This window comes from Lithobates pipiens, unplaced genomic scaffold (assembly GCF_037356315.1).
Source record: "Lithobates pipiens isolate NorthernLeopardFrog02 unplaced genomic scaffold, aLitPip1_a1.2 Scaffold_8, whole genome shotgun sequence".
Lineage (NCBI taxonomy): Eukaryota > Metazoa > Chordata > Amphibia > Anura > Ranidae > Lithobates > Lithobates pipiens.
The window spans coordinates 686,153,148-686,166,989 of record NW_027507903.1 but is presented as its reverse complement, the minus strand read 5'-3'; the positions used below and the strand labels follow the sequence as shown (position 1 = coordinate 686,166,989).

Genomic DNA, 13,842 nt, shown 5'->3' with positions numbered 1-13,842 from the left:
AGAGGTCAGTAGTATGTAGGGCAGTGTACAGAGGTCAGTAGTATGTAGGGCAGTGTACAAAGGTCACATAGGATGTAGGGCGGCATACAGAGGTCAGTAGTATATAGGGCAGTGTACAGAGGTCAGTAGTAGGTAGGGCGGTGTACAGAGGGGAGTAGTAGGTAGGGCGGTGTACAGAGGTCAGTAGTATGTAGGGCAGTGTACAGAGGTCAGTAGTATGTAGGGCAGTGTACAGAGGTCAGTAGTATGTAGGGCAGTGTACAGAGGTCAGTAGTATGCAGAGCGGTGTACAGAGGTGAGTAGTATATAGGGCGGTGTACAGAGGTGAGTAGTATATAGGACGGTGTACAGAGGTGAGTAGTATGTAGGGCAGTGTACAGAGGTGAGTAGTAGGTAGAGCGGTGTACAGAGGTCAGTAATATGTAGGGCCGTGTACAGAGGTCGGTAGTATGTAGGGCGGTGTACACAGATCAGTAGTATGTAGGGCAGCGTACAGAGGGGAGTAGTAGGTAGGGCGGTGTACAGAGGTCAGTAGTATTTAGGGCCGTGTACAGAGATCAGTAGTATGTAGGGCCATATACAGAGGTGAGTAGTATGTAGGGCCGTGTACAGAGGTGAGTAGTATGTAGGGCCGTGTACAGAGGTGAGTAGTATGTAGAGCACTGTACAGAGGTCAGTAGTATGTAGAGCAGTGTACAGAGGTCAGTAAATGGTAGGACAGTGTACAGAGGTCAGTAGTATGTAATATAATACAGTATGGGGGTTGGGAGTGCACACACCAGGGGGGCTGGGCGGGTGCAGTACAGGGGTCAGGAGGGCACACACCAGGGGAGGGTCAGGAAGGCACATGACAGGGTTGGAAGGGCACACACCAGAGGGATCAGGAGGGCACACATCAGGGAGATTGGGGGGAACACACCAAGAAAGGGTGGGGGGTACAGTAGGGGGGCTGGGAGGGCACACACAAGGGGGGTCGGAAGGGGCACACACCAGAGAGCTTGAGAGGGCACACACCTGAGGGTCGGGAGTGCAAACACCAGGGGGGTCGGCAAGGCACACACCTGGGGGTCAGGCGTGTAAAGTATTGGGGTGAGAAGGCATACACCAGGGGGGTTGGGAGGGTACAGTATGGGGGTTGGGAGGGCACACACCAGGGGGGTTGGGAGGGCACAGTACGGGGGTCAGGAGGGTACAGTGTGGGGGCTAGGAAGGTACACACTCGAGGGGTAGGGAGGGCTCACACCAGGGGGGGTCAGAAGGGGCAAATACCAGGGAAGGACACATGCCAGGGGGCTCAGGAGGGTACAGTATGGGGTCGGCAGGGCACACACCAGGGGGTCGGGAGGGTACAGTATGGGGGCTGGGAGTGCACACATTAGGGGGTCGGGAGGGTACAGTATGGGGGCTGGGAGGGCACACACCAGGCGGGTCAGGGAGTACACACCAGAGGAGGATGTGACAATGCTTTAATGAGCAACATTTCTCCTAGTGCTACATGAAAAAGGAGATGTCGTCCTCCCATTTGTCAGCTAACAGCACCTCTATGCTAAACCGCAGTAATTTAGCAGACTTAGCATTGAGGTGCTTGCACGCAAATCCACAATGTTCTACTACATGATTTTACCTCCCTGCACATTCGGGCTCCTTCTGCTCAGCTACTGTCACTGCCTTTTCTCGGCGGTCAGGCACAACCCCATCCCACCCACGCAAGCAGTACAAACCTGGAGGCTCCAATTTGGGGATGGTCCTTAGTCCTGTAGGAGAGCATCTGGAAAACTCCTGGGGTAGATACAGGGGATGGAGATTCCAGTCCCGATGTATGTGGGTGGGCAACAATTGCTAAAACTGAGAATGGTTGTAAACTGTCCCAACCGCGGCTCTGATTTCTGGGATGCAGCCATGGACAAGAGCACGGCGGGACAGGCAGCTTGAATCTGTGACAGTTGAAGAGTATGGGCAGCGCAGGCTCAAGGGGCAGCTGCTTTGGGCCCCCCAACAATGACTGGGCCCAGGGCAGCTTCCCCATTTACCCTGCATTAAAGACAGCATTAAAGACAGCCCTGATTGTAAACCAATCACAATCTAAGAACTAATTCCTAAACACCTGTCATGTGCCATGGCTGGAGGCCGAGTTGACGAGAGGGCTTTCCTTGCAGCTCTCATCTGAGCATCCCTGAATGTGATGACAGAGGTACAAGGCTCAAAGAAGCACAGGTGCCAATATCTTGATAGCAGGTGACTGACATGGTTAGGGACGTAGCCAAGGTGAGCAGGGGTCATACACTGACAGCAGCATGCTCAGGAGCCAGGCTGGGGTTAGTACCAGGGAAGCAGGCAGAGTTAGGTCCAGTAGCACGCTGAGGTCAGCACCAGGAGATCAAGCAGAGAATAGTCAAAGGTAAGGCGAGATCAGCACCAGGAGATCAGGCAGAGAATAGTCGAAGGCAAGCTGAGATCAGAATCAGGAGATCAAGCAGAGAATAGTCAAAGGCAAGCCGAGGTCAGCACCAGGAGATCAGGCAGAGAATAGTCAAAGCCAAGCCAAGGTCAGCATCAGGATATCAGGCAGAGAATAGTCAAAGGCTAGCCAAGGTCAGAATCAGGAGATCAGGCAGAGAATAGTCAAAGGCAAGCCGAGGTTAGCACCAGGAGATCAGGCAGAGAATAGTCGGAGGCAAGCCGAGGTTAGCACCAGGAGATCAGGCAGAGAATAGTCGAAGGCAAGCCGAGGTCAGAATCAAGAGATAAGGCAGAGAATAGTCAAAGGCAAGCCAAGGTCAGCATCAGGAGATCAGGCAGAGAATAGTCAAAGGTAAGCCGAGGTCAGAATCAGGAGATCAGGCAGAGAATAGTCAAAGGTAAGCCGAGGTCAGCACCAGGAGATCAGGCAGAGAATAGTCAAAGGCAAGCTGAGGTCAGCACCAGGATATCAGGCAGAGAATAGTCGAAGGCAAGCCGAGGTCAGAATCAAGAGATAAGGCATAGAATAGTCAAAGGCAAGCCGAGGTTAACATCAGGAGATCAGGCTGAGAATAGTCAAAGGCAAGCCGAGGTCAGAATCAGGAGATCAGGCAGAGAATAGTCAAAGGAAAGCCGAGGTCAGCACCAGGATATCAGGCAGAGAATAGTCAGAGGCAAGCCGAGGTCAGCACCAGGAGATCAGGCAGAGAATAGTGAAAGGCAAGCCGAGGTTAACACCAGGAGATCAGGCAGAGAATAGTCAAAGGCAAGCCAAGGTCAGAATCAGGAGATCAGGCAGAGAATAGTCAAAGGTAAGCCGAGGTCAGAATCAAGAGATAAGGCAGAGAATAGTCAAAGGCAAGCCGAGGTCAGAATCCAGAATCCACAAAGTGAGGTTATGATCAAGCCAAGTCAGCAATGGACGATCAGTCAGCACAAGTAGGAACAGAGGAACAAGGATCAGGGGAAACTGAACAGCATCCAGCAGTTAGCATCCAGCAGGGTCTCCTTTTAAACAGCCTGTTTGGTGCCAATGCGGGAAAACATGCACTCTGGTGAACTCTGGCTCTCAGAAATGTGCCTATGTATCAGTGAAGACTGAACATTAGCCTGAGCTCGTCTGTGTGCTGGTACACGTGCATATGAATTTCTCAGGGAAATAAGATGATCTGCTTGGCCCTACCATAGATTTGTATTGGAAATGTTGGAGTACATTCGATCTCGGAATGTATTCAATTTCAGTGGTTCCCACTTCTTCCAGGCGCAGGGGCCGGCAATGGGGACCCCGTGTATCCCATCATACGCTATGTCCCTTGCCCTTTCCTGTGCTGACATGGCTCCGCGTCCTCCATTCCTCCCTTGGTTATGACAATCCCTCCACATGAATATCTAGTAGTTGATGTATGATTTGTGAGTATACGTTGTTCTATTATAGTCTATCAGGACACTTAATATGTTCCTCATATTCTGTAATAATTCATAATATTGAAGTCCGATATTCGAATAACCTTCTTCCTATTAATAGCACCTCTGTACCTCCTGAACCGGCTTTTCTGCAAAATGCATAGAGATACGCTCCCCACCCTCTGCCGACATCACGTTTTAATCGCGACCTTGTTGGGTTTGTACCGTCTATGTACTGATTAGGATGATATTTATCACAGGTTGTCCTTGTAGTACAATGTATGTATACACCCCTTCCCAAGAGTACAGACACCTAAAAGGCCCCACTCCTTTTTTTTTCAATTTATTTTCTGTATGCAAACGAGGTGATGTGGTGTGGTTTAAAAAAATTGCATGGGGGTCCCCCCAAAATCCATACCAGGCCCTTCAGGTCTGGTATGGATATTAAAGGGAACCCTGCAAAATATAAAAAAAAAATGGCATGGGGTCCCCCCCAAAAATCCATACCAGACCCTTATCCTAGCATGCAACCTGGCAGGCCACAGGAAAAGGGGGGCGTAAGAACGCCCCCCCCCCCCCGAACCATACCAGGCCACATGCCATCAACAAGGGTCTCATTCCCGCAACCCTTTCCTGGTGGTTGTGGGGGTCTGCGGGCAAGGGGCTTATCTGAATCTGGAAGCCCCCTTTAACAAGGGGACCCCCAGATCCCGCCCTCCCATGTGAATTGGTAACGTGATGTCAAAGGAAAGGCCGGGTTGCCTGTTTACGTCACCGAGTGTCCTCGCCCTCAGCTATATAACAGCTGTCACTGAGAAGAGGCGTCACTCGGTGGGAGCCTCCCATGGAGGTGGAGCTGTTTGCAAATTTTTTTTTTCTGGCTTGTCGGGCAGCGTGAGATGGATCTACATTGTGGGACAATGTAGGGGGGAGGCCGGGATCTGGGGGTTCCCTTGTTAAAGGGGGTTTCCAGATTCCGATAAACCACCCGCCTGCAGACCCCCACAACCACCGGGCAAGGGTTGTGACGATGAGGCCCTTGTCCCCATCAACATGGGAACAAGGTGCTTTAGGGGCTAATCCAAAGCACCCTCCCCATGTTGAGGGCATGTGGCCTGGTACAGTTCAGGAGGGGGGGCGCTCTTTCTCCTCCCCTCTTTTCCTGCGGCCTGCCAGGTTGCATGCTTGGATAAGGGTCTGGTATGGATTTAGGGGGGACCCCGACGCCATTTTTTTTAAACTTGGCGCAGGGTTCCGCTTAATAAAAATACCAGACCTGAAGGGCCTGGTATGGATTTTGGAGGGACCCCCACGCAATTTTTTTAAAATTTTTGGTTCAGGGGTTCCCCTTAATATTCATACCAGACCCAAAGGGGTCAAGTTTTATCTATATTGCCGAGACCCGACAATACATTACAGCCACAATTATTTTTAAATTACTTTTTTCCTTTAGAAATGTCATTTTGCTGTGGTATTGTTCTAAACAAGAGAAAAATGTGCCACTTCACAGGCATACTATAGACACCCCCCAGGTACGATATTTAAAGGAATATTACACTTTTATTGTTTCACTTTAAGCATTATTAAAATCACTGCTCCCGAAAAAATGGCTGTTTTTAAAACTTTTTTTTTTACATTGATACATCAAAACCTCAAACACTTTTTATGACAATAACTTGCATATAAGCCTTTAAAATTAGCACTTTTGATTTTTTTTTATGTTCATGTCCCATAGACTTTAACTGGTTTGGTGCATTCCTCTGAATTTTTTGCATGTTCTGGTGCGAACTGAACCTGGGAGGGGATGGTGGGGTGTGGTGGAGAGCGTTGGCTCATCCTTAACTGCTTCCCGACCGGCGCACGATTATGTACGTCGGCATAATGGCACGGACGGGCGAATTGGCATACAGGCACATCCATTTAAACTTGCCGCTCGTGCCGGTTGGGACCCTGTGAGTCCGAGCGTGGGTCCCGCGGACTCGATCGCCACGGGGATACCCGCGATCGTCTCACGGGGAGGGAGAACGGGGAGATGCCGATGTAAACAGCATCTCCCCGTTCTGCCTAGCAACAAGTGACACTGATCTCTGCTCCTTGTGATTGGAGCAGAGATCAGTGATCTGTAAATCACAGCCACGCCCCCCACAGTTAGAAACACGCCCCTAGGACACACTTAACTCCTACACTGCCACCTCCTGGTTAACCCCTTCACTGCCAATGTCATTTACACAGGAATTACTGCATTTGTATAGCACTAAAATAAAAAAACGGTTTTGTTTGGGAGCCATGTTGCATGACTGCTGAATTGTCAGTTAAAGCGCCACAGTGCCGAATTGCTAAAAAGTGCTCTGGTCTTAAGCAAGCAAAATGGTCCGGGAATTAAGTGGTTAATGGAGGGGGGGGGGGGGATCTGACAAGAGGTACAGCTCTAGTTTTTGGACATTTGTTGAATATTTTGTATTTTGCTCTGACTGGTCCATGGTGGTCTTCCATATACAGGCTTATTTTTTTCCCCTTAGATATATACATATGGACTCCTTCCTTCACCCCGTTGTTCTTCACTCTATAATAAATCCAGTCTTGGTTGGCTCGTTTCCTAAGTTCCTTCAATTCTCTACTGAAATCATTATGTACAGAGGTTCAGTGGATCTCTGTACTTCCTGATGGGGTTTAGTGGACCTTTGTCATACCTCATGGGGTTCAATTGACCCTTGTCATGCCTGATGGAGGTCACAGGACCTTTTTCATACCCAATGGCGTTCAGTAGATCTTTGTTACGCTTGATGGGGTTCAGTGGACCTTTGTCATACCTGATGAGGTTCAATGGACCTTTGTCACTCCTTAAGGGGTTCAGTGGACCTTTGTCATACCTGACGGGGTTCAGTGGACCTTTGTTACAGCTGATGGGGTTCAGTGGACCTTTGTCATACCTGACGGGGTTCAGTGGACCTTTGTTACAGCTGATGGGGTTCAGTGGACCTTTGTCATACCTGATGAGGTTCAATGGACCTTTGTCACTCCTTAAGGGGTTCAGTGGACCTTTGTCATACCTGACGGGGTTCAGTGGACCTTTGTTACAGCTGATGGGGTTCAGTGGACCTTTGTCATACCTGACGGGGTTCAGTGGACCTTTGCCATACCTGGTGAAGGTCAGTGAACTTTTGTCATACCTGATGGAGGTCACTGGACCTTTTTCATATCTGATGGAGGTCACTGGACCTTTGTCATACCTGATGGAGGAGGTCAGTGGAACTTTGTCATACGTGATGGAGGTCAGTGGACCTCTGTCAGGTATAGCAGTCTGATTACTCTAAGCTATATATTTAGATAGATTCCTTGCTATCGGGGTGGGTTGGTGTTTTGGTGGGATTGTTTATACGGTTCTATGTATGAGAAAAGAAAAGATCTGCCAAGAGGTACATCTGTGTTCTTGGACATATTTTTAAACGTTGAACATTTTTTTGCATTTTGCTCTGCCGAGTCGGTGGGGGTGTTCCATACACGGGGCGTTTTCTTAGATACATTGGGACTTCCTCATTCCGTCTCCCAGTTGTATGTTCCTCGATAAATCCGATGTTTGACTAACCTCTTTCCTAAGTTCCTTCACTCGAAATCACAAAGTACAGAAAGCTCCTCCCCCTCCTGTGAGCCGACTTTTCACAGCAGATCCTTTTCTCCGAGAAGTCACATGACCCCGCTCACGTTTCCTGACATCGGTGACAACAATGGGGGAGGGGGGGTTGGGGGAATTGATCCACCAGGAAGTGTGGTCTCGATGTGTGGTCCTCAGAGAACCTGTCCGTCCGGTTGGTCTTCCCTGGCTGTACTGTACATCCTCAGGGCTCGCCGTGTACCCAGGAAGTGTCGGGGGAAGTACAGTACTAGTGCCACACCCGGAGACGCCGCGTTCTGCCAACTCAATCTCGTGCCTCGTGCGCCCAGAAACGTGCCGACCCTCGCCCGCCTACTGTACTATTATCTCACCCCGCACATGACGGGTGTTTTCGGTTGGCAGAGAGGACTCCCCGACGTCCCGAGATCGCAATGTTCCCCCTTCGCCCCGGTCACATGACCGCCAGGAAAAACAACAAAGTTACAACCGTGCTGATCGAGAATAATGTAATACCAACCGCCAGGACAGGAATAACTTCCCCACCCCCCACCCTCCAAGACACGAGATGTCTGATAGGTGGGCACTGCCCATCATCCATAGACCACACACTGTACAATCTGATTGTACAATCTCCTTCAGATTTACTGATACCTATATCTGCCTGGCTGGATACAAACCCGAATGGTTGGGTTTAGGTTGGTCTTCACAATAGCTGAGGTGACCACACACGTTGCAATCTGATTGTACAATTCTGAGGGGCCTGCCTGGATAAAAAAAAAAAATGAATGGACTGGGTTTTACTAAAGAAGATTGTGTATTAGTTGTACAATCAGATTGTAAGATGTGTGGCCATTTTCACATACAACCGTTCCCAGAACGGTCCCGAGAACCCCGATGACGGCAGCATTGGTTGTGGGGGGGCATAGAGGATTATTATTATTATTATTATGTGGCAATCAGATTGTAAAGTGAATGGACTCAAGGAGATTAGATAAAGATTGTGCAATTAGATTGTTAGGTGTGTGTGTATGTGTGTGTGGCCATCCTAAAGCAGATTGTATAAAGATCGTACAATCAGATTGTCACGTGTGATTGGCCATCTAAAGGGGAGAGAGGTTTTACAATCTTGTTATCAGGTCTAAAGGGAGTTGTATAGACATTGAAAATCGAAATTGTCAGGTCTGTGACCATCTAAAGTAGATTGTATGAAGATTGTACAATCAGGTGAATAACTATGTATAGATTTGTATAGCAATTGTACAATCAGATTGTCAGGTGTATGGAGATTATGAAAAGCAGTTGTATGGAGATTGTACAATCAGATTGTCAGGTGTATGGCGATTATGAAAGGCAGTTGTATGGAGATTGTACAATCAGATTGTCAGGTGTATGGCGATTATGAAAGGCAGTTGTATGGAGATTGTACAATCAGATTGTCAGGTGTATGGCGATTATGAAAGGCAGTTGTATGGAGATTGTACAATCAGATTGTCAGGTGTATGGCGATTATGAAAAGCAGTTGTATGGAGATTGTACAATCAGATTGGCAGGTGTATGGCGATTATGAAAGGCAGTTGTATAGAGACCATATGGAAATAAATGACATAGAGATTGTACAATTATATTGTCAGGTGTATGACCATCTTAAAATCTTTGCAATTGGATTGTCAGGTGCATGGCTGTCGAAAAGAAGATTTCATAGAGACAATCAGATTATCACGTGTGTGTCACCCCCCCACCTATCTTCAAATAGATTGTATCAAGATTGCACAATCAGATTGCAAGGTGTATGGCTAAGTATAGATTGTATAGAGATCGTACAATCACATTGTCAGGCGTATTCAGCGATTTGATCGAAAATTCCGAGAACAGAACATAGAAGGGGGCGGAGCTGTACTGGGGGACCGGGAGAACCTCGAAAATTCAGGAATCTGACCAATCAGGACCCGGGATTTGTACGATTCTCTGCAGGTCAGACAGATCTTCAGGGGAATCCAAAAGATCCCGACTCTCTGGGTGGGGGGAGGTCGGTCGCTCGGCGCCATCTACTATTAGGGAATGTCCAATTATTATTATATTTTTTTACTCTTTATTTTGTCACAAACGTTCCGGTCGGGAGGGAAATGTCGCCGTGATGTGAAAAGTCACTTTTTAGGAGGATCCCCGACTACGACCTCTCACCACAATGGAGGGGGTGAAGTTGTGGTCCTGAGGGGAAGATATTTCCCTGCGCACTCCTCACTTCCTGTCTATAGGAATCTCTGCACTGAGATCAGGGAACAGCGGGGGGCGCTCTGTGAGGACCTGTCATAGGACAATGTGGGGGTGGGGGGGGGGAGGGGAGGGGACTGCCTGAGCCGAGGATCAGATGACACGGCGACATCAGATTGTACTGACAATGTAACATTTATCTTTATTATATGGATATCATTGGAGGAAACATTGTTATCATATCGACTGCACTATTGTGATGTCATAGAAGGAAACATCCTCATATACATTCTACTGTGTGTAACAAGCTAGAGGATAAACTGTAAATCAACACACACAATACACACACAATACACACACAATACAACTCCTTCCTCGCAAATCGTCTATCACCACTGCGCTTATTTTACTAAACCTAAATCCCTACACCTACCCCGCTACTTATAAAAATAAAAGTACCCCGAGCCTGTGTCCTTTCTTTTCTTCCTTAAAATTGAAGGAAAAAAAGATAAAAAAAAAAAAAAAAAACAAGCAGCTACTTGTTTTTTCTCTTTTTTTCCTTCAATTTTAAGGAAGAAAAGAAAGGACATAAGCTATAGTATAGTTTGTATTATTATTATCATAGTAGGATACATTATTATCATATAGACTGTTCAAGATTATCAATAATATATTATTATTTATCATACAAGGATACATTGTTTTAATATAGACTATACAGAGCTTTTATTATTATTATTATTATTATTATCATCGAAGAATACATTTTTATTTTTATTTTATAGAATTTATAGCACTAATCTATATTATAGTAGTAGTTATTATTAGTATTATTATTATTATTATCATCGAAGAATATATATATATATTTTTTAATAGAATGTATAGGACTAATCCATATTATAGTAGTTATTATTATTATTATTATTATTATTATTATTATCATCATCGAAGAATACATTTTTTTTATTTTATAGAATTTATAGCACTAATCTATATTATAGTAGTAGTTATTATTAGTATTATTATTATTATCATCGAAGAATATATATATTTTTTTTAATAGAATGTATAGGACTAATCCATATTATAGTAGTTATTATTATTATTATTATTATTATTATCATCGAAGAATATTATTATTATTTTTTAATAGAATGTATAGGACTAATCCATATTATAGTAGTTATTATTATTATTATTATTATTATTATTATCATCATCGAAGAATACATTTTTTTTTATTTTATAGAATTTATAGCACTAATCTATATTATAGTAGTAGTTATTATTAGTATTATTATTATTATCTTTGAAGAATAATTATTATTATTTTTTTTTTTAATAGAATGTATAGGACTAATCAATATTATAGTAGTTATTATTATTATTATTATTATTATTATTATTACTATCATCATCGAAGAATACATATTTTTTTTTTATAGAATTTATAGCACTAATCTATATTATAGTAGTAGTTATTATTATTATTATTATTATTATTATTATTATTATTATTATCATCAAAGAATATATATTTTTTTTAATAGAATGTATAGGACTAATCCATATTATAGTAGTTATTATTATTATTATTATTATTATCATCATTGAAGAATAATTTTTTTTTTTATAGAATTTATAGCACTAATCTATATTATAGTAGTAGTTATTATTATTATTATTATTATTATTATCATCATCGAAGAATATTTTTTTTTTTTTTAATAGAATGTATAGGACTAATCCAATATTATAGTAGTTATTATTATTATTATTATTATTATTATTATTATTATCATTATTATCATCATCGAAGAATACATTTTTTTTTTATTTTATAAAATTTATAGCACTAATCTATATTATAGTAGCAGTTATTATTATTATTATTATTATTATCATCGAAGAATATTTTTCTTTTTTTTTTAATAGAATGTATAGGACTAATCCATATTATAGTAGTTATTATTATTATTATTATTATTATTATTATTATTATTATTATTATCATCATCGAAGAATACATTTTTTTTATTTTATAGAATTTATAGCACTAATCTATATTATAGTAGTAGTTATTATTATTATTATAATTATTATTATTATTATTATTATTGAAGGATACATTGTTATGTAAACAACTTAGAAGGATGGATTGTTTTAATATAGACTGTACAGGGCTATCTATATTATTTTTTTATATAGAAGGATATTTTTTTTTGTTTAATAGAATGTATAGAAGATCTATATTATAGTTAATAATAATAATAATAATAATAATAATAATAATATTATTACTATAATATAGATAGTTCTGTACATTCTATTAAAAAAATTATCTGATGATGATGATAATAATAATAATAATAATAAAAGCTCTGTACAGTCTATATTAAAACAATGTATCCTTCTAAGTTGTTTACATAACAATGTATCCTTCTATAATAATAATAATAATAATAATAATAACAACTATAATATAGATTAGTCCTATACATTCTATAAAAAAGAAAAAAAAAAGTATTCTTTGATGACGATGATAATAATAATAAATAATAATAATAGCTCTGTACAGTCTGTATGAAAACAATGTATCCTTGTATGATAAATAATAATCAAAATTATATTATTGATAATCTTGAACAGTCTATATGATAACAATGAATCCTACTATGATAATAATACTACTACTAATAATAATACAAATTATACTATAGATTGTTATATACATTTTATAAAAAAAAATCTATCCCACTATGATAATAATAATATAGATAGCCCTGTGCAGTCTATATCAAAACAGACCGTACAGGGCTATCTATATTATTATTATTATTATTATCATAGTAGGATAGATTTTTTTATAAAATGTATAGCACTATCTATCTATATAATAATAATAATAATAATAATAATAGTAATAATAGTAATAATAATAATAATAATAATAAGCACTATCTATCTATATAATAATAATAATAATAATAATAATAATTCATAATAATAATAATTATTATTATTATTATTATTAATAATAATAATATTATTATTATTCATATTATTATCATACAAGGATACATTGTTTTGATATAGACCATACGTGGCTCTCTATATTATTATTATCATAGAAGGATACATTTTTTTATAGAATGTATAGATCTATATTATTATTATTATATTGTAATATTATTACATTAATATATATATATATATATATATATATATATATAATTATTCTAATAATAATATTATTATAATAGAAGGATACGTTGTTATCATACAGACTGTTCAGGCTCTCTATATTATCATAGAAGGATACATCGCTATGTGAACATTATAGAAGGATAGATTGTAGAGTGATGACTGTAGAGGACAATCTCATATATTCTATTCTTCTTCTTCTTCTTCTTCTCAGGTGTTGGAGAAATGTGATGAGATTGGATGGAGAAGCTGAGAAGAAGAAGAATAAAGAATAAAGTTTCCCCCCCCCCCCCCCCCCCCGACTCGCTCTGTAGGTGGGCCTATGGGGCGGAGGGGGGGGGGGTTTCAGTCGGAGTCTCCACTGTAAATAAAGTGATTTGCCATGTAGAGGAGATCTTCCTTGTATTGGGGGTCTGGGCTGGCAGCAGGAGGGTTAACAGTACAGGTAGCACATTGCAGTAACCCATAGCAACCATGCAGGTGTGAGTGTGTGCAGTGTAATTGGAGTTCCTGTAGTGTGGGGGAAGGGGGGTCTCTGCGGTGTCACATTTGTGGGAGGGGACAGCCAGGTACACTCAGGTGACCCAACTGGACAAACAGAGAGAGAGGAGATTACACAGAGGAGCCTGGGGGGAGGGGAGAGTCTGAAAGGACAAGAGACTGAAAGTCCAGTTCTACACAAGAGACTGCAAGGACAGGATCATAGGAGACTGCACACATCTACAGAGACTGCAAGGACAGGATCACAAGAGACTGCAAGGACAGGATCACAAGAGACTGCAAGGACAGGATCATAAGAGACTGCAAGGACAGGATCACAAGAGACTGCAAGGACAGGTTCACAAGAGACTGCAAGGACAGGATCACAAGAGACTGCAAGGACAGGATCATAAGAGACTGCAAGGACAGGATCACAAGAGACTGCAAGGACAGGATCACAAGAGACT

General features: G+C 41.9%; 1 protein-coding gene across 1 annotated transcript in view; it reads left to right on the top strand.

Moving 5' to 3' along the window:
• Positions 1 to 13,189, top strand: part of LOC143962200 (sperm-egg fusion protein TMEM95-like) — a 29,271-nt gene extending 16,082 nt beyond the window's left edge. Inside the window, exon 7 of the mRNA XM_077471533.1 lies at positions 13,110 to 13,189. Within this exon, the coding sequence (XP_077327659.1) occupies positions 13,110 to 13,170 (61 nt within the window). The 3' untranslated portion in view covers positions 13,171 to 13,189. The remainder of the gene's footprint in view (positions 1 to 13,109) is intronic.
• Positions 13,190 to 13,842: the final 653 nt, after the last annotated feature.